Source organism: Ranitomeya imitator, chromosome 5 (genome assembly GCF_032444005.1).
Source record: "Ranitomeya imitator isolate aRanImi1 chromosome 5, aRanImi1.pri, whole genome shotgun sequence".
Taxonomy (NCBI): domain Eukaryota; kingdom Metazoa; phylum Chordata; class Amphibia; order Anura; family Dendrobatidae; genus Ranitomeya; species Ranitomeya imitator.
The window spans coordinates 168,940,738-168,960,690 of NC_091286.1; the positions used below are offsets into that span (position 1 = coordinate 168,940,738).

Here is a 19,953-nt window from a genome sequence, read left to right on the forward strand (position 1 = left end):
ACTCTACAAGATTGCAGACAAGACACCATCGCTCTATCACGAGGGACATAGATTTATCATTCTACAGGATGCCAATCTAGGGGACCTCGGCCTCCATTGGAAAAATACAGATTTGCTCCATTGACCATCGCTGAACCATGGATATGCCTGGAGAAAGCCAAGATTGAGATCTGCTGGTCGCCTGGCTCCATGGAGATGTTCGGAGAAGACAGGTTGTGACCCTCCGGTCGACTGGCCTTGTCCCTGAATGGACTAACATCTTCCTAAGCTTGCCGCTACCATCTCTCTGTGTACCACATGTGGGATAGTCAGCCCTGGAAGACGAAGCCAGGTTGTGACCCTCCGATCATCTGGCCCTTGTACCTGGACTGTCAACTTCGTATGCTTGTCGTTACCTCTTCTCTATGTGCGTGCCACAGGTCGGGTAATTGGCCTGGGAGCTCTTATCCCGGCGAGGCGAGTTAGCAGACGAGTGAGACTCTGTAATGTGCACCATCTTGAGTACATTTTCCTGTTCTGTTCTGTGTGTTATCTGCCTGTTTTGTGGTTCAATAAAGCATTGCCACTCAGTCTTACCCTCACCCTATATTGTCTGAGTAGCATTACAGCCACATTAAAGGGCATTCGGTGGGACGACCCTTGGTCCAGGCGGTTTTGCCCCCCCATGTCTCCACAATTCACTTTCTGTACTGTCACTTGCATTTGTTTCTGTCCATTGGAATGGCTGAAAAATGAAAAACCCGAAAGAAATGACATCCAGCAGATTTGGAAAAAAAAACACTTTGAAGGTTCACATCTGCAAGGAAAGAATGAGTAATGCCGAAATCTCACTCACTTTTAGTTCCGTAAAACGCTGCAAAAACATAGCAAGTAAACAATGTGTTAAAATGAGATTCAGATGAACCACGGACAGGGCCACGGGCAGTGTCTGCACTAACGGACACGTTCAGAGAAAGCCACAGACGGGCGAATTCACACTCTGCTCGGGTCACTATATTCTGTGGCCTTGCGGTTCGGTCCCGTTTTCAGGGAAATCGGAGGGAACCCGTCAGACAGCAATGCAGTGTGAACAGGGACTAAACTGACCCCGGCGGCCCCATGACATTCACCAGCTGCTTCCGTTTGCCAGTGACACGGATCGCTTGTGTACATGAATCCCGTCCGTCTGCTCACGTGTTTACAGCCACTGACACAGAACAGCTGCCCTGCCCTCACTGCCGTGCCCGGTAAAGCCTCGCCCATCTGGCGCTGCCGCCCGCACCAGTCAGTCACACACTCTCAGCGCAGTCACTATGGCGTCCAGAGCCTCCAGCCGGCCGTACCAGATCGTCGTATTCGGGGCCTCCGGCTTCACCGGGCAGTTCGTTGTGGAGGAAGTGGCCCGAGCGGCTGATGGCGAGGACTACAGAGGCCAAGAGCTGCGCTGGGCTGTGGCCGGCCGGAGCAAGAAGAAGCTGGAGGACGTGCTGAGCTGGGCCGCGGACAGGATGGGTGAGTGACAGGACGGCGGCCACTGGGGGGCGCACTGACCGGTGCTGCTTCTGACGGCAGCAATGGGCACAACTTCCTTCAAGTGGCTGACAATCAGCTGGTGTGGGACTACAAGGCTCAGCATGCCATGCTGGAGAACTACAGGTTGCAGCCAGCTGTGCTCGTAGGTCACAGGGTCCCGCACAGAGCCATATTGGGGTCTCGCTAGTCATTGTCCGGCTGGGCGTCCTGCTTGGCATGCTGCACTCGAGGCTCTGCCCTGGATATCCTCTATATCTGCAGAGCAGGGGGCCGCTCGCCGTCATGCCCCCCGTTATCCTTGTATCCCACAATCAGCCATATTGGGGTCTCGCTAGTCATTGTCCGGCTGGGCGTCCTGCTTGGCATGCTGCACTCGAGGCTCTGCCCTGGATATCCTCTATCTGCAGAGCAGGGGGCGCTCGTCCGTCATGCCCCCCGTTATCCTTGTATCCCACAATCAGAGCCATATTGGGGTCTCGCTAGTCATTGTCCGGCTGGGCGTCCTGCTTGGCATGCTGCACTCGAGGCTCTGCCCTGGATATCCTCTATATCTGCAGAGCAGGGGGCCGCTCGTCCGTCATGCCCCCCGTTATCCTTGTATCCCACAATCAGCCATATTGGGGTCTCGCTAGTCATTGTCCGGCTGGGCGTCCTGCTTGGCATGCTGCACTCGAGGCTCTGCCCTGGATATCCTCTATATCTGCAGAGCAGGGGGCCGCTCGCCGTCATGCCCCCCGTTATCCTTGTATCCCACAATCAGCCATATTGGGGTCTCGCTAGTCATTGTCCGGCTGGGCGTCCTGCTTGGCATGCTGCACTCGAGGCTCTGCCCTGGATATCCTCTATATCTGCAGAGCAGGGGGCCGCTCGCCATCATGCCCCCCGTTATCCTTGTATCCCACAATCAGCCATATTGGGGTCTCGCTAGTCATTGTCCGGCTGGGCGTCCTGCTTGGCATGCTGCACTCGAGGCTCTGCCCTGGATATCCTCTATATCTGCAGAGCAGGGGGCGCTCGTCCGTCATGCCCCCCGTTATCCTTGTATCCCACAATCAGCCATATTGGGGTCTCGCTAGCCATTGTCCGGCTGGGCGTCCTGCTTGGCATGCTGCACTCGAGGCTCTGCCCTGGATATCCTCTATATCTGCAGAGCAGGGGGCCGCTCGCCGTCATGCCCCCCGTTATCCTTGTATCCCACAATCAGCCATATTGGGGTCTCGCTAGTCATTGTCCGGCTGGGCGTCCTGCTTGGCATGCTGCACTCGAGGCTCTGCCCTGGATATCCTCTAAATCTGCAGAGCAGGGGGCGCTCGTCCGTCATGCCCCCCGTTATCCTTGTATCCGACAATCAGCCATATTGGGGTCTCGCTAGTCATTGTCCGGCTGGGCGTCCTGCTTGGCATGCTGCACTCGAGGCTCTGCCCTGGATATCCTCTATATCTGCAGAGCAGGGGGCCGCTCGCCGTCATGCCCCCCATTATCCTTGTATCCCACAATCAGCCATATTGGGGTCTCGCTAGTCATTGTCCGGCTGGGCGTCCTGCTTGGCATGCTGCACTCGAGGCTCTGCCCTGGATATCCTCTAAATCTGCAGAGCAGGGGGCGCTCGTCCGTCATGCCCCCCATTATCCTTGTATCCCACAATCAGCCATATTGGGGTCTCGCTAGTCATTGTCCGGCTGGGCGTCCTGCTTGGCATGCTGCACTCGAGGCTCTGCCCTGGATATCCTCTATATCTGCAGAGCAGGGGGCGCTCGTCCGTCATGCCCCCGTTATCCTTGTATCCCACAATCATGGGATTAGGGGGGTCTCCGGGTACTAGTGAGGCTGAAACCCCCCAGTCCGCACAATCCCTGGTCTCCAGAGGTAAACGCTGCCGGTCTGTGTCTGCTGCGACCTTCCACCCGGGATTTCACCCGTTCAGCGTTGTCTGCCGCCTTTGTGCCCGATCTTGGGTTTAGGCCACTGGTAGAATATTTTTCCGCCACAGATTACGATGCAGATTGGGCTGTGGATCTGGAGAAAATCTGCAGCTTTCACGGCTTATGGAGCAGGAGAAACTCAGTAGGATTTAATGGGGTTGTCCATCCCGGCCCTCTTCTGCATCGGGAGGAGGCGGCACTGATGATGCCGTGTCTGCACATCGGCAGGTATAGCACACCCGCCATGCTACAGAGACCTAACGTCATCAGCTCCGATTACCTGCCGATGTGGAGGGGCAGTCAGACTACTCGCTGACCACACATTAGATACTGTAGATCGTGGGCATGGGGCACCTGATGAAATTCAGCATGCCCAATCCATTCCTTGGAGAGGTGATGGCAGAAGTGACAGTGTGGTCCTGCATATTTAAGAGGGTGTAAGGCTGGTTTCACATTTGCGGTGGTGTCCACAGTTTTTCTGACGCGTACGTCAGCATTCGTCTTGATTTCCTAGCTTTTACATTGTAGAGGCAGGTGCATGCGTATTTTGTCGGTGTGCGGCTGAGCGCGGTTGACGCACCATGTTAGAATTTTTTTTTAGCGTCAAATTTTCGCCGCCATACGCATGTGGATGCTTGCGGAAGGAGTGCGTAAAAAAACGCATTACAGTCTATAGGAACGCAAGGACATGCGTTCGCTTGCATTTGCACAAGGGTCTATATACAGAAATCCCATGAGCGTGTCAAGGAAATTCTCCTTGAAATTTTTTTTCATAACAAACGCATGCAAAAAACGCATGTAAATGTTGCTTTTTTATCCGTCATGCGTAAATTGATGCAGATAAAAAAACGCAGCGTTATCATGCGTTTTGCCATGCGTTTGCGGTTGTGTACGAAACGCTGCGGACTCAACCGCAAATGTGAACCTAGCCTTAGATCTAGGGGACCTGAGAACCTGCAGAGCCGTATGTATAATGCCTGTGCTGCAGGAGAAGAGCCACATCCTGCATCTGACGGAGCGCGCTGCTACCATTACTTTTAGTCTTGTATGGTAAAGGTCCCATGCTCTAGACTAAGGCTTATAGGTGGTATAATGAGGCTTTAGCGGTATCATTAATTGCTTGTCTTCTTCCGCACCGCCAGCCTGTATTATAGAACAGTTCCGGGTTTTTTAGCCATTGTAGAACTAACCGCAGTCACTGCTTCTATCCATTATTCATCTGTAGGAAAGCCCCAGCTGAAGTCCATTGACATTCTAATCTCCGATGTTGGTGATGAAGCCTCCCTCGCTGAGATGTGTAAGAAGGCCTCTGTTGTTCTGGACTGTGTGGGACCAGTAAGTATCACACTGAAAGGACAAATGGAAACTACATGGAAAAATGGAATACTATGTGACATCTGATCGGCTATATGTCTGTTGGTTATTAGCTTGTTTAGACAGGCCAACTGCGATGCTGATGCTCACAGAATAATCAGTGATAAATTGTTCAGTGCACTTAATTGATAAATTGGTCAGTGCACTTAAACTGTGTCATTGTTATCAACAGCACATGCCCTTTTGCAAAGGAGGGTGTGCAGCCGAGGAGGATGATCTCTATAAGCAAACTTAAAGAGAACCTGTCTTGCCAAAATGCTATTTACCATCAGCTATAGCTTTAATGAGGTTACAATGTTGTCCGGCCACCTTAATGAAAGCTCGTCTACTGGGAGAAGATGAAATTGTGACCTCCCAGGAGCCACTCGGTAGCACAGGGCAGTTACAGTCACTTCTCCTTGTATAGAAGCAGTGACTGTTAACACTTACTGGCTCATTGACTGACAGGCCGTTCTGTTATGACCTGGTGGTTAGGACAATAATGGACCTGGTGGATAAGAGCACACGGAATGACCTGATAGTTAATAATAATATAGGACGAGCTCTGAGACGTGGGAACTCTGCTGACCGCAATCCCTAATCCTATCACACACACTAGAAATAGCCGTGGATTGCTCCTAACGCTCCCTATGCAACTCGTCACACCCTAAGGAACTAGCTAGCCCTGAAGATAGAAAAATAAAGCCTACCTTGCCTCAGAGAAATTCCCCAAAGGAAAAGGCAGCCCCCCACATATAATGACTGTGAGTAAAGATGAAAATTACAAACACAGAGATTAAATAGATTTAGCAAAGTGAGGCCCGACTTACTGAACAGACTGAGGATAGGAAAGGTAACTTTGCGGTCAGCACAAAAAACTACAAAAAGACCACGCAGAGGGCGCAAAAGGACCCTCCGCACCGACTCACGGTGCGGAGGCGCTCCCTCTGCGTCCCAGAGCTTCCAGCAAGCAAGACAAAAATCAAAATAGCAAGCTGGACAGAAAAATAGCAAACAAGAGAAAAACAAGCAGGAACTTAGCTTCTGCTGGGAAGACAGGTGACAAGAACGATCCAGGAGTGAACTAGACCAATACTGGAACATTGACAGGTGGCATGGAGCAATGATCTAAGTGGAGTTAAATAGAGCAGCCAGCTAACGAATTAACTTCGTCACCTGTGGAAGGAAACTCAGAAGCCGCAGCCCCACTCACAACCACCAGAGGAAGCCCATGGACAGAACCAGCCGAAGTACCATTCATGACCACAGGAGGGAGCTTGACCACAGAATTCACAACACCGTTCTGCCTGTACACACTGCAGTGTGATCTTTCTTTCATACTGCCATGGAGTGATAACAGCCACCACTCACAGTATGGTGAGCAATGACTGCAACCGCTCCTTATACTGCCCCTATGACTGATGACTGAAGGCAAATGGCACCCAGAAGGATATAAGTTATTTCCTCCCATTCGCTGTGCTGTTGGTAAGGTGGCCAGGCAGCATTTTAACCCTATTTACCTGTAGATTAACACATGACAGGTTCCCTTCAAAAACCCTTTCAACCACTGAATGAGAGTTTTGCTCATTTGTAGGTCAATCGACGAACTGGTTGCACTGCATGATTATCCCAAAATGAGCCTTCATAGGAACACTCATTCCTGATAATCATGCAATGTAAATGTGCCCTAAGTGTGAGCTTTTTAGTAAGGACAACAACTATATGCGGAGTTTCTTGTTATATTCCTTGCCATAACTCCCTTTTCATATCAGTACCACTAGTTCTTTAGTAGTGATGTCATTGTACATAGTTCAGGTAACTGCTGTAGCCAATCACTGGGCTCAGCGGTGATACTGGCATGTATGGCTTGAGAATGATATGGCTAATTGTCTGTAGCCATGGTATGACACATCCAGTTTCTTCAACAGAGTGGACCATTGTAGCTATGGAACAGCAATGTATTTTAAGACCTCATTCACACGTCAGTATTTTTTGCATCAGTATTTGTATTCCAAAGCCAGGAGTGGAACCTATAAAGGAAAACACCAAGGTTACTTACCGGTAGCTGTTTTTTCCGGAACCCATGACAGCACACCTGAGAGAGGGATCTGCCCAGCCAGGACAAGAAACCTACAGAAATAAAAGGGCGGTACCTCTCTCTCGCTTCAGTTGGGTTACAGAGCATGAGAGTTCCACCGGTTAGTTTACACGGAAAACAAACACCACATTATATCAACAATAAACACCCAAACTATAGTGCACATCCAAGAGGTGAGAAGGAGGAGGGAATATACAGGTTCTGTCATGGGTTCCATAAAAATCTGCTACCGGTAAGTAACCTTGGTGTTTTCCCTTCACACATGACAGCACACCTGAGAGATTTTTTGAGAAATGAAAACATCTTAGGGAGAAACCACCGCTTGTAGCACCCTTCTACCAAAGGATAGGTCAGCCGAGGAGGACAGATTCAGTCTGTATTGTTGTGAATTCTGCTTTTGGGCTCCCTCCGGTGGTTGTAGGTGGTAATGCAGTTGTCCCTAGGTTGCAGTCCTGGTCAGGTGTATCTGCTGATTGCAGTTCTGACTGGGGTATTTAGGTGTGCAGGATTCATTAGTCCTTGCCAGTTGTCCATGGTTGTTGGGAGGTGTTGGACCTCTGTCTGGTTCCTCCTGCCTTGCTGCCAAATCAGCAAAGATAAGTGTTGGGTTTTGTTTCTGTGGCACACATGCTGTGTGCTTGATAATTCAGTGCTATTCATTTGTTTTTTCTTGTCCAGCTTAGATTGTGTCAGTATTTTCTCAGTCTAGTTGGATTCTCAGGAGTTGCAGATATACATTCCACGTCTTTAGTTAGATGGTGGAATTTTTTGTATTATCTGCCGTGGATATTTTTGGAAGGGTTTTAATACTGACCGCTTAGTATTCTGTCCTATCCTTTCCTATTTAGCTAGAGTGGCCTCTTTTGCTAAATCCTGTTTTCTGCCTGCGTGTGTTTTTCCTCTCCTACTCACAGTCAATATTCGTGGGGGGCTGCCTATCCTTTGGGGTTCTGCTCTGAGGCAAGGTAGAATTCCTATTTCCATCTATAGGGGTATTTAGTCCTCCGGCTGTGTCGTGGTGTCTAGGGTTTGTTAGGCACACCCCACGGCTACTTCTAGTTGCGGTGTTAGTTCAGGATTTGCGGTCAGTACAGTTACCACCTACTCCAGAGAAAGTTTTGTGCGGCTCCAAGGTCACCGGATCATAACACTGTAGTACTTAAAGGAAGTAGACGGTGAGGACCAGGTAGCGGCCTTACAGATATGATAATTGATACCTCTGCCTTTTCTGCCTTTTCTGCCCAGGAAGTAGCCATAGCTCTGGTGGAGTGAGCCTTGATGCCTTCAGGAACCGGAGCGCCACTCAGAGTAGGATAAGCTAATGGCCTAACTGATCCATCTGGCAATGGTACCTTTAGATACCCCATAACCCTTTCTGCTACCCTGGAAGGCTATGAATTGGAATTCATCTTTCCTCCATTGACTAGTCATGGACATGTACTCTAACATGCTCCAGGGTGTTGTGATGCAAAAAAGTGGGGATTTATTACATACAGTAAATCACAAACATTTCGGTCGATACTGGACCTTCATCAGTGTGCTAGGTATAATTGTATACTTGTATGGCCCCAAAAACAATAGAATAGTCGGATTTGCATCAATCAGACATGCTGGAAAAAAAGGCAACAAGCCGGGAAGAAACAGAACCAGGCTGGTCAACTGACGGTGAGTCAGAATAATAGGTGGCGCTGAGGCTTAAAAGAGCTGTCAGTACGCCGGGACACTAGGGATAAATGCGGTATCCACCGCTAGTATCCACACTCTATTAGCGGTGGATACGTGTTATGATACGGTGGTCTAGGAGCAACATGGAACGAGCTCTGAAGGAAGTGGTAACTGTACTGACCGCAGTCCCTAAGCTCCACACAACACTAGAAGTAGCCGTGGAATGCTCCTAACTCTCCCTAGGCATCTCGTCACAGCCTAAGAGCTAACTACCCCTAAAGATAGAAGCAGGAAAACTATCTTGCCTCAGAGAAAATCCCCAAAGGATAGATTAGCCCCCACAAATAATGACTGTGAGTGGAGAGGGAAAATACATACACAGAATGAAACCAGGATGAGCACAGGAGGCCAGTCTAGCTAAATAGGACAGGATGGAATACTGTGCGGTCAGTATAAAACACTACAAAAAATCCACGCAGAGTTTACAAAAAATCTCCACACCTGACTAAAGGTGTGGAGGGTAAATCTGCTTCCCAGAGCTTCCAGCAAGACAGAATTAATTCATACTGATAAGCTGGACAAACATAGAAAGCACAGAACGGATAAGTCCACAATCTATGGACAGAAAAGAGCAAGTAAAAACTTAGCTTTGCTGAACTGGTCAGGATAACAGGGAAATCCAAAGAGATGTGAATCCAACCAGAAACCATTTACAAGTGGCACTGGCTGAAGGAAAGAGCCAGGCATAAATAGCTGAGCAGAAAAGACGATCAGTGGAAGCAGCTGAAGACAGCAAAATCCAAGGAGCAGCCATACCACTAGAAACCACAAGAGGGAGCCCAAGAGCAGAACTCACAACAGCACCCCCCCCTTGAGGAGGGGTCACCGAACCCTCACCAGAGCCTCCAGGCCGATCAGGACGAGCCAAGTGAAAAGCACGAACCAAATCGGTGGCATGGACATCGGAGGCAACAACCCAAGAATTATCCTCTTGGCCATAACCCTTCCACTTGACAAGATATTGAAGCCTCCGCCTCGAAAAACGAGAATCCAAAATCTTCTCAACATCATATTCCAACTCTCCCTCAACCAACAGCGGGGCAGGAGGGTCAACAGAGGGAACAACGGGCACCACATATCTCCGCAACAAAGATCTATGGAAAACATTATGAATGGCAAAAGAGGCTGGAAGAGCCAAACGAAAAGACACCGGATTAATAATTTCAGAAATTTTATAAGGACCAATAAACCGAGGCTTAAACTTAGGGGAAGAAACCTTCATAGGAACATGACGAGAAGACAACCAAACCAAATCCCCCACACGAAGCCGGGGACCAACACACCGACGGCGGTTAGCAAAACGTTTAGCCTTTTCCTGAGACAACGTCAAATTGTCCACCACATGAGTCCAAATCTGCTGCAGCCTGTCCACCACAGAATCAACACCAGGACAATCAGAAGGCTCAACCTGCCCAGAAGAAAAACGAGGATGAAAACCAAAATTACAAAAGAAAGGTGAAACCAAAGTAGCCGAACTAGCCCGATTATTAAGGGCAAACTCGGCCAACGGCAAGAAAGCCACCCAATCATCCTGATCAGCAGACACAAAGCATCTCAAATAGGTCTCCAAGGTCTGATTAGTTCGCTCCGTTTGGCCATTAGTCTGAGGATGAAACGCCGAAGAGAAAGACAAATCAATGCCCATCCTAGCACAAAAGGCCCGCCAAAATCTAGAGACAAACTGAGAACCTCTGTCAGACACAATATTCTCCGGAATGCCATACAAACGAACCACATGCTGGAAAAACACTGGAACCAGATCTGAGGAGGAAGGCAACTTAGGCAAAGGTACCAGATGGACCATTTTAGAGAACCGGTCACAAACAACCCAGATAACAGACATCTTCTGGGAAACAGGAAGATCCGAAATAAAATCCATGGAAATATGCGTCCAGGGCCTCTCAGGGACCGGCAAAGGCAAAAGCAACCTACTAGCGCGGGAACAGCAAGGCTTGGCTCGGGCGCAAGTCTCACAGGACTGCACAAAAGCACGGACATCGCGCGACAAGGAAGGCCACCAAAAGGACCTAGCAACCAAATCTCTGGTACCAAAAATCCCAGGATGACCAGCCAACACTGAACAATAAACCTCAGAAATTACCTTACTTGTCCATCTATCAAGAACAAACAGCTTCCCCACTGGACAGCGGTCAGGCCTATCAGCCTGAAATTCCTGAAGCACCCGCCGCAAATCAGGGGAGATGGCAGAAAGAATCACCCCTTCCTTAAGAATGCCAACCGGCTCAAGGACTCCAGGAGAATCAGGCGAAAAACTCCTAGAGAGGGCATCAGCCTTAACATTCTTAGATCCCGGAAGATACGAGACCACAAAATCAAAACGGGAGAAAAACGGGGAACATCGAGCCTGTCTAGGATTCAGCCGCTTGGCCGACTCGAGGTAAATCAGATTCTTATGATCAGTCAGGACCACAACGCGGTGCTTAGCTCCCTCAAGCCAATGTCGCCACTCCTCAAACGCCCACTTCATAGCAAACAACTCACGATTGCCGACATCATAATTGCGTTCCGCAGGCGAAAACTTTCTGGAAAAAAAAGCACACGGTTTCATCAAAGAACCATCAGACTCCCTCTGAGACAAAACGGCCCCTGCCCCAATCTCAGAAGCGTCGACCTCAACCTGAAAAGGAAGAGAAACATCCGGCTGACGCAACACAGGGGCAGAAGTAAATCGGCGTTTAAGCTCCTGAAAAGCCTCAACAGCCTCAGAGGACCAATTCGTCACATCAGCGCCTTTCTTCGTCAAATCAGTAAGGGGCTTAACCACACTGGAAAAGTTGGCAATGAAACGGCGATAGAAATTAGCAAAGCCCAAAAATTTTTGAAGGCCCTTCACAGATGTGGGTTGGATCCAGTCATGAATAGCTTGGACCTTAACAGGATCCATTTCTATAGACGAGGGAGAAAAAATAAAACCCCAAAAAGAGACCTTCTGAACTCCGAATAGGCACTTAGAGCCCTTCACAAACAAAGCATTATCACGAAGGATCTGGAACACCATCCTGACCTGCTTCAGATGAGACTGCCAATCATCGGAAAAAAATCAAAATATCATCCAAATATACGACCATGAATTTATCAAGATAATTGCGGAAAATATCATGCATGAAAGACTGGAACACAGATGGAGCATTAGAGAGCCCAAATGGCATCACAAGGTATTCAAAATGGCCTTCGGGCGTATTAAATGCAGTTTTCCATTCGTCACCCTGTTTAATACGAACAAGATTATATGCCCCTCGGAGGTCAATCTTGGTAAACCAACTATCCCCCTTAATCTGAACAAACAAATCAGTAAGCAAAGGCAAGGGGTATTGGAATTTGACCGTGATCTTATTAAGAAGACGATAATCAATACAGGGTCTCAAGGAGCCATCCTTCTTAGCAACAAAAAAGAAACCCGCTCCCAATGGTGACGAAGAGGGCCGAATATGCCCCTTCTCCAAAGACTCCTTAACATAACTCCGCATGGCGGCATGCTCTGGCACAGACAGATTGAAAAGTCGGCCCTTAGGGAACTTGCAACCAGGAATCAAGTTAATAGCACAATCACAGTCCCTGTGCGGTGGAAGGGAACTGGACTTGGGCTCATCAAATACATCCTGGAAATCCGACAAAAACTCAGGGACCTCAGAAGAGGGGGAAGAGGAAATTGACATCAAAGGAACGTCACTATGTACCCCTTGACAACCCCAACTAGTCACCGACATAGTTTTCCAATCCAGCACCGGATTATGTTCCTGTAACCGTGGAAAACCCAGTACAACAACATCATGCAGGTTATGCAACACCAGAAAACGGCAATCTTCCTGATGTGCAGGAGCCATGTACATAGTCATCTGCGTCCAGTACTGAGGTTTATCCTTGGCCAAGGGTGTAGCATCAATACCCCTCAAAGGAATAGGGCTCTGCAAAGGCTGCCAGGAAAAACCACAGCGCCTGGCGAATTCTAAGTCCATTAAGTTCAGGGCAGCGCCTGAATCCACAAATGCCATGACAGAAAAGGACGACAATGAGCAAATCAGGGTCACAGATAAGAGAAATTTAGGCTGTATAGTACTAATGGTAACAGACCTAGCGACTCTCTTAGTACGCTTAGGGCAATCAGAGATAACATGAGCAGAATCACCACAGTAAAAACACAGCCTATTCTGACGTCTGAATTCCTGTCGTTCTGTTCTAGTCAAAATCCTATCACATTGCATAGGTTCAGGACTCTGCTCAGAGGACACTGCCATATGGTGTACAGCTTTGCGCTCGCGCAGACGCCGATCAATCTGAATGGCTAGAGACATAGATTCGCTCAAACCGGCAGGCGTAGGAAAGCCCACCATAACATCTTTAAGGGCTTCAGAAAGACCTTTTCTGAAAATAGCAGCCAGAGCCTCCTCATTCCATTTAGTGAGCACAGACCATTTTCTAAATTTCTGGCAGTATAATTCTGCCGCTTCCTGACCTTAACACAAGGCCAACAGGGTTTTTTCTGCATGATCCACAGAATTAGGTTCGTCATACAATAATCCGAGCGCTTGAAAAAATGCGTCTACATTCAATAATGCCGGATCCCGTTTCAAGAGAAAAAGCCCAGTCTTGAGGGTCACCACGCAGCAAGGATATGATGATTTTTACTTGCTGAATGGGATCACCAGAAGAACGGGGTTTCAAAGCAAAAAACAATTTGCAGTTATTTTTAAAGTTCAAAAACTTGGATCTGTCCCCAAAAGACAAATCAGGAGTAGGAATTCTAGGCTCTAAAGCCGGAGTCTGGACAACATAGTCCTGGATACTCTGTACTCTTACAGCAAGTTGATCCACACGAGAAAACAAACCCTGAACATCCATGCCAAAGCATATATCCTGAACCACCCAGATATCAAGAGGAAAAAAAAATGGTTCAGAACTTTCTTTTCCTTCTTTTGAGATGCATTTAATTCATTTTTGGCCACTTATACTGTTATGATACGGTGGTCTAGGAGCAACATGGAACGAGCTCTGAAGGAAGTGGTAACTGTACTGACCGCAGACCCTAAGCTCCACACAACACTAGAAGTAGCCGTGGAATGCTCCTAACTCTCCCTAGGCATCTCGTCACAGCCTAAGAGCTAACTACTCCTAAAGATAGAAGCAGGAAAACTATCTTGCCTCAGAGAAAATCCCCAAAGGATAGATTAGCCCCACACAAATAATGACTGTGAGTGGAGAGGGAAAAGACATACACAGAATGAAACCAGGATGAGCACAGGAGGCCAGTCTAGCTAAATAGATAGGACAGGATAGAACAGTCAGTATAAAACACTACAAAAAATCCACGCAGAGTTTACAAAAAATCTCCACACCTGACTAAAGGTGTGGAGGGTAAATCTGCTTCCCAGAGCTTCCAGCAAGACAGAATTAATTCATACTGATAAGCTGGACAAACATAGAAAGCACAGAACGGATAAGTCCACAATCTATGGACAGAAAAGAGCAAGCAAAAACTTAGCTTTGCTGAACTGGTCAGGATAACAGGGAAATCCAAAGAGATGTGAATCCAACCAGAAACCATTTACAAGTGGCACTGGCTGAAGGAAAGAGCCAGGCATAAATAGCCGAGCAGAAAAGACGATCAGTGGAAGCAGCTGAAGACAGCTAAATCCAAGGAGCAGCCATACCACTAGAAACAACAAGAGGGAGCCCAAGAGCAGAACTCACAAAAGTGCCACTTACAACCACCGGAGGGAGCCCAAGAGCGGAATTCACAACAGATACCGCATTTATCCCTAGTGTCCAGGCGTACTGACAGCTCTTTTAAGCCTCAGCGCCACCTATTATTCTGACTCACCGTCAGTTGACCAGTCTGGTTCTGTTTCTTCCCGGCTTGTTGCCTTTTTTTCCAGCATGTCTGATTGATGCATATCCGAGTGTTCTATTGTTTTTGGGGCCATACAAGTATACAATTATACCTAGCACACTGATGAAGGTCCAGTATCGACCGAAACGTTTGTGATTTACTGTATGTAATAAATCCCCACTTTTTTGCATCACAACACCCTGGAGTGTGCTAGTCACTTTATATTGTATATGTTCAGGTTTGGGCACCTATGACTTTGCATCTCCCCTATTTAGGCTGTGCTTAGCATCTTCTATATCACATGTACTCTAACATGGACCTCCTCACTTCTAAAATATGGAATTTTTCCACCCCTGGATTTTTAGGGTTATCACAGAACGAGGGTAAGGTGATCTCCTGGCTCCTATGGAATTTAAGAACTACTTTGGGGAGATAAGCTGGATCTGGTCTTAGAACCACCCTGTCCTCAAATACTTGCATGTATGGGGAGCATATAGACAGGGCTTGTATGTCACTTACCCTACGGGCTGATGTTAAGACCACTAGAAACACTGTTTTAAGCATGAGGAATTTCGCAGATAACTCCTGTAAGGGCTCGAATGGTTCCCTAGTTCGCGCCTCTAAAACTAGGTTCAGATCTCATGGAGGAATTTTAGGAATTATAACCGGTCTAGATCTGTTACAGGATTTAATAAATCAGGACATCCATCTATTGGATGCTAGGTTGCAATTATACAAGGCACCCAGGCCGACACCTGTACCTTGAGAGTATTGGTTGCTAACCCTAGTTGCAATCCTGACTGTAGAAATTCTAGAATAGCCCTTACCGGAGCCTCATTCCCTAAGGGCTGTCCTAAAAACTCCAGGAATTTCTTCCATGTTCTACCATAGATCTTTGATGTAATCAGCTTCCTACTTTTCAATAGGGTGGAGGCTAGCCCTGGTGAGAATCCTTGCCGACTCAGTAACGCCCTCTCAAATTCCATGCTGCCAGATGGAAGCCCTTCACTTGAGAGTGGCACACCAGTCCCTGGGTAAGCAGGTCCTGGATCTCTGGTAGAATCCATAGATTGGTAACAGACATCCACCTTAGAAGGGAGAACCACGGTCTCCTCGGCCAAAATGGAGCAATGAGAATTACTCTCGTCTGATCTTCTCTGATCTTTCTCATGACCGCTGGAATCATAGCTGTCGGGGGAAACACATAGGCCATACCAAACTTCCAAAGTATCTGAAAGGCATCTACCGCAAATGGATTTCCCCTTGGGTTTAACTAGCAGAAGTTCTTCACTTTCCTGTTGTGTAAACTGGCAAGCAGATCTATCTTCGACCTTCCCCATGCCTGCACTATTTGCTGGAGCACTCAAGGATTTAGAGACCATTCTCCCTGCCTCAATTTCTTGCAACTCAGGAAGTCTGCTTTCGTGTTTTCTATTCCCCTTATGTGAAGAGCCGTAAGAGATAGCGGGTGTTGTTCTGCTAGCTGGAGCAGGATATTTTCTGCCCCCATAAGGGTATGGGACCTCGTTCCCCCTGGTGGTTGATATAAGCCACCACCGCGTGATTGTCCGACATGACTTGGGCATGGCGACCCCGAAGGAAGGAAAGAAAGTGTCTTAAGGCTCTTTCCACAGCCCACAGCTCCTTTAAGTTTGAACTCTGATCTCTTTCTAGGTTCCCTTCACTCTCTTTCTAGGTTCCCTCCACTGAGTAAGACCTCAGATGTGATCCCCATCCGGTACCGCTTGTGTCTGTCGTGATAGCATCCTCCAGCCACTGGACTCCTGACGCCAGATGCTCTCTTACTGTCCACCAGGCAAAGTAGTCTCTTACAGCTAAGGAAAGATGTACTTTTCCCTCTAAATGCCCTTTTAATGACCTCTGTGCTGACAGGACCTCCCACTGTAGCTGCCTTAGGTGAATTTGTGCCCATCTTACTGCTGGTATACAGGATGTTAGGGATCCTAGCAAGGACATCACCTTCCTTAGTGTCATTATAGGCTGCTACATTGCTCATAGTGCTAGCCCCATTATTTTGACTATCTTTTTCTCTGGTAGGAGACAGACCTGGCGCTTGGATTCCAGAACCAACCCAGGAAGGATAGTGTCTTTTCTGGTCTTAGCTTTGACTTGAGGGTATTTATCACCGAGCCTAGCTCCTTTATGGCCACATTCACTTCCCTCACTTGCTCTATACAGTGATCTTCCGACTTCCCGACTATAAGGAAGTCGTCCAGGTACGGGATGATAACAATGTCCTGAGAACGAAAGTAGGCCATCACCTCTGACATTACCTTGGTAAACACCCTTGGGGCCACTGGCAGACCAAATGGGAGGGCTGCATACTGATAGAGCCTGACCTGTCCCTGGATATACAGAGCCACCCTTAGGAACTTCTGATGGTCCCGATGGTTTGGGATGTGGTAATGTGCATCTTTTAACCCCTTAATGACCATCAACACGTCTTTCAACTGACCTGAGATATAAGAGACTAGCATCCCCATACAGGTGACAATCCAGTAGCTGTCAGCTGTACACTATAACTGACAACTTGCTGCATCAGCCACGATCAGTGTTGTCACCGTCCATATCTGTTTAACCACTTAGATGCTCCTGTCAATAATGACTATGTCATATAAATGTTTAAAAGTGTGGCTTCTCCCTCTTTATCCCCATGGGCATCCTGAGATCATGATTGTATGGTCCTGATGTTTGCCATGGCAATTCAAGAGCAAGTAGTGGCCTTAGAGTCTGCCGGCTTCAGTGGCCTGTTCAAAAGTCAGCAACATTTAGGTGTAAAAATACACTTTTAAATTCTGCAAATTGTCTCTTCGGAGAGGAAGAGGACTAGAACTCTAGTGTCACCTATTGGAAGTAGCAATCCGAACAGTCAATGTCGACCCTTTAACTAGCCTTGTCACATGACTTAGGTATAAAAGCCAAACCAGAATCTCAATTTGCAGACACAGTGTTTCGGGGTACTGCCCCTCGTTCGGTCATGTTACTTTGCATTAATTCCTGAAAATCACCCTGAATGGTTAATAAACTATGTGACGGCAAATTGTAATATGTCGAGGGGTGCGGTTTTTAAAATGTTTTCCAATATATAGGACCCCTAAAGTCACTTAAAACCTGGATAGGTCCCTAAAAAAATAATTTTGTAAATTTCCATGAAAAAATGAAAAATTACTGCTACATTTTTAAACCTAAAATGCTAACAAAACAAAATAACATTTTACAAATGGTGCTGATGTAAAGCCGACATGAGGGAAGTGTTATTTATTAATGTTTTTGAGTGGTATGACTATCTGAATTAAAGGGATAATCATTCAAAGTTTTAAAATTGCTAATTTTTAAAAATTTTTGTCAAATTTCTGATTTTTTTTTTATAAATAAACACAAAACATATCAACCTAAATTTACCATTGTCTTAAAGTATAATGTGTCACGAAAAAACTGTCTCAAAATCGCTGCAATTTGTCGAAGCGTTCCACAGAGTTATTACCACATAAAGTGACACTGGTCAGATTTGTAAAATTTGGCTGTCACTAAGGGGTTAAGTCTATGACCGCCATGAAGCAATCCTGGAACAACATCTTTATAGCGGTGTTTACTGACTCCATTTTGAAAGAGTAATTCACAACCCATCGGTTGAGCTTCCTCCTTGACGATAGTCTTTAGGGAACCGTCCGGCTTCTGTATCAAAAAGAGGGGGGATTAAAATCCTCTTCCTATCTCTTCCAGCAGGACTTCGCACAGAACCCGCTTTTGCACCATTCCCAAAATCTCCACCTCCAGGGCTAGCGATTCTGGAGATTTCCTGCAGGGTGTTAATATAAATGTCTGCCGGGGTGGATGGACGAAGTCTATCATCAGACCATCCTTTATGACTCTTAAGATCCTGCAACTGGGGGAGATGTCTACCCATGCAGGGAGAAAGATATAGAGCCTCCCCCTACCTCTGACCTGACATCATTGATGGAGCTTTTTGGATGATGAAGAGGGTCCCCTGAACATATATCCAGACCCCTTCCTGTCTTTGAAGTCTCAGCTCTTTCTTTCTCCCGGGAGACAACCCCTATTAAATTTCCTCCTCCGAAAAGAAGGCTTTCTAGCCTCCCCCGGGAAACCCCTTCGTCTTATCCCCTGCCTTCTCTAATATGTCCTCTATTTTCTGACCGAAGAGTAACTGACCGTCACACGGAATGGAGCGGAGTCTATTTTTCAAATGCAGATCTCCCGGACACCCTTTTAGCCACAAAGCCCATCTAGCCGCATTGGATAGGCTTGCCACCCTAACTGCCAACCTCACCGAGTTGGCTGAGGAGTCTGCTAGGAAGGCCGCTGCTCCTTGCAACAGAGACATATTGGCCAAGATTTCATCTCTTGGAACCTTACTCCTCAGCTGTTCATCCATCTGTTGCCAGACCATAAGGGGAACGGGCAGTATACATCTCGGCTATTGCCGGCTTCAGACCCCCTGCGGCTGCCTCCCAGGTGTGCCAAGGTAATCCATCTGCTTTTTTATCTAATGGGTCTCTTAAGTGTGCCGGAGTCCTCCAAGGGCAGGACAAATTTTTTTTTTTAGAGGACTTAGCTACTGCCCTGTCGATCATAGGGATTTTAGCCCAACCCTCCAAGTCCTTTCCCTCAAAGGGGTATCTCCTTTTGGAAGATGAGGGCAGGCTACCAGACCTCTTCTTCCACTCCTTCTTTATGAGTGCCTTTATCCTAGCGTTAACTAGAAAGGTGTGCTTCCTTTTTTTATCCAGGCCCCCAAATATAACATCCTCTATCCTTAGAGGATCGTTCCTAATCATTCCTATTAGGTCAACAATGGGCCTAAAAGGAGGAGAAAACACCTGACTTTCCTAACCAGTCTACCAGTGTCCTCAGCCGGAGGAGGAGTAGGAGGATGGGGGAAGAAGGAGGGGAACGGGGATTCCACATGATATTCCCTGCCACATTGCAAGGCCTCTGAATCCATGACAAGCCTCCGAGCTCACTTGCTTCCCTTTTTCAGAGCTAACTTTAGGGTATCTTTCACCTCCGCCCTGATTATGGTCCTAAAGCTTGTGGTGAAGTCGGGGGTCTCTTCGCGTATTGTTTTCTGTATGCTGTCAGAGCAGAGATCCTGCTGCCAATGACCAATGACCTTCTGACAGCAAAGTGTAATGGTGACCACTCTGCTCATTCTTCTCGACCTCTCTGCAGCTTTTGACACTGTTGACCACCATATCCTACTCTCTAGGATCCAGTCACTAGGCATTAAGGACAATGCTCTCTCCTGGTTCTCTTCCTACCTTTCTGACCGCTTCTTCAGTGTATCGTTCGTTGGCTCCACTTTGTCCCCTATTCCTCTCACTGTCGGGGTACCTCAGGGATCAGTCCTTGGCCCACTTCTCTTCTCCCTCTACACGGCCCCAATTGGACAGACCATCAGCAGATTTGGTTTTCAGTACCATCTTTATGCTGATGACACACAACTATATAAG

At 47.5% G+C, this 19,953-nt stretch overlaps 1 protein-coding gene across 1 annotated transcript in view; it reads left to right on the top strand.

Moving 5' to 3' along the window:
• The first annotated feature begins 900 nt into the window (after positions 1–900).
• Positions 901–19,953, top strand: part of LOC138681636 (saccharopine dehydrogenase-like oxidoreductase) — a 214,710-nt gene continuing 195,657 nt past the window's right edge. Inside the window, exons 1-2 of the mRNA XM_069769311.1 lie at positions 901–1,491; positions 4,660–4,769. Of these exons, the coding sequence (XP_069625412.1) occupies positions 1,293–1,491; positions 4,660–4,769 (309 nt within the window). The 5' untranslated portion in view covers positions 901–1,292. The remainder of the gene's footprint in view (positions 1,492–4,659; positions 4,770–19,953) is intronic.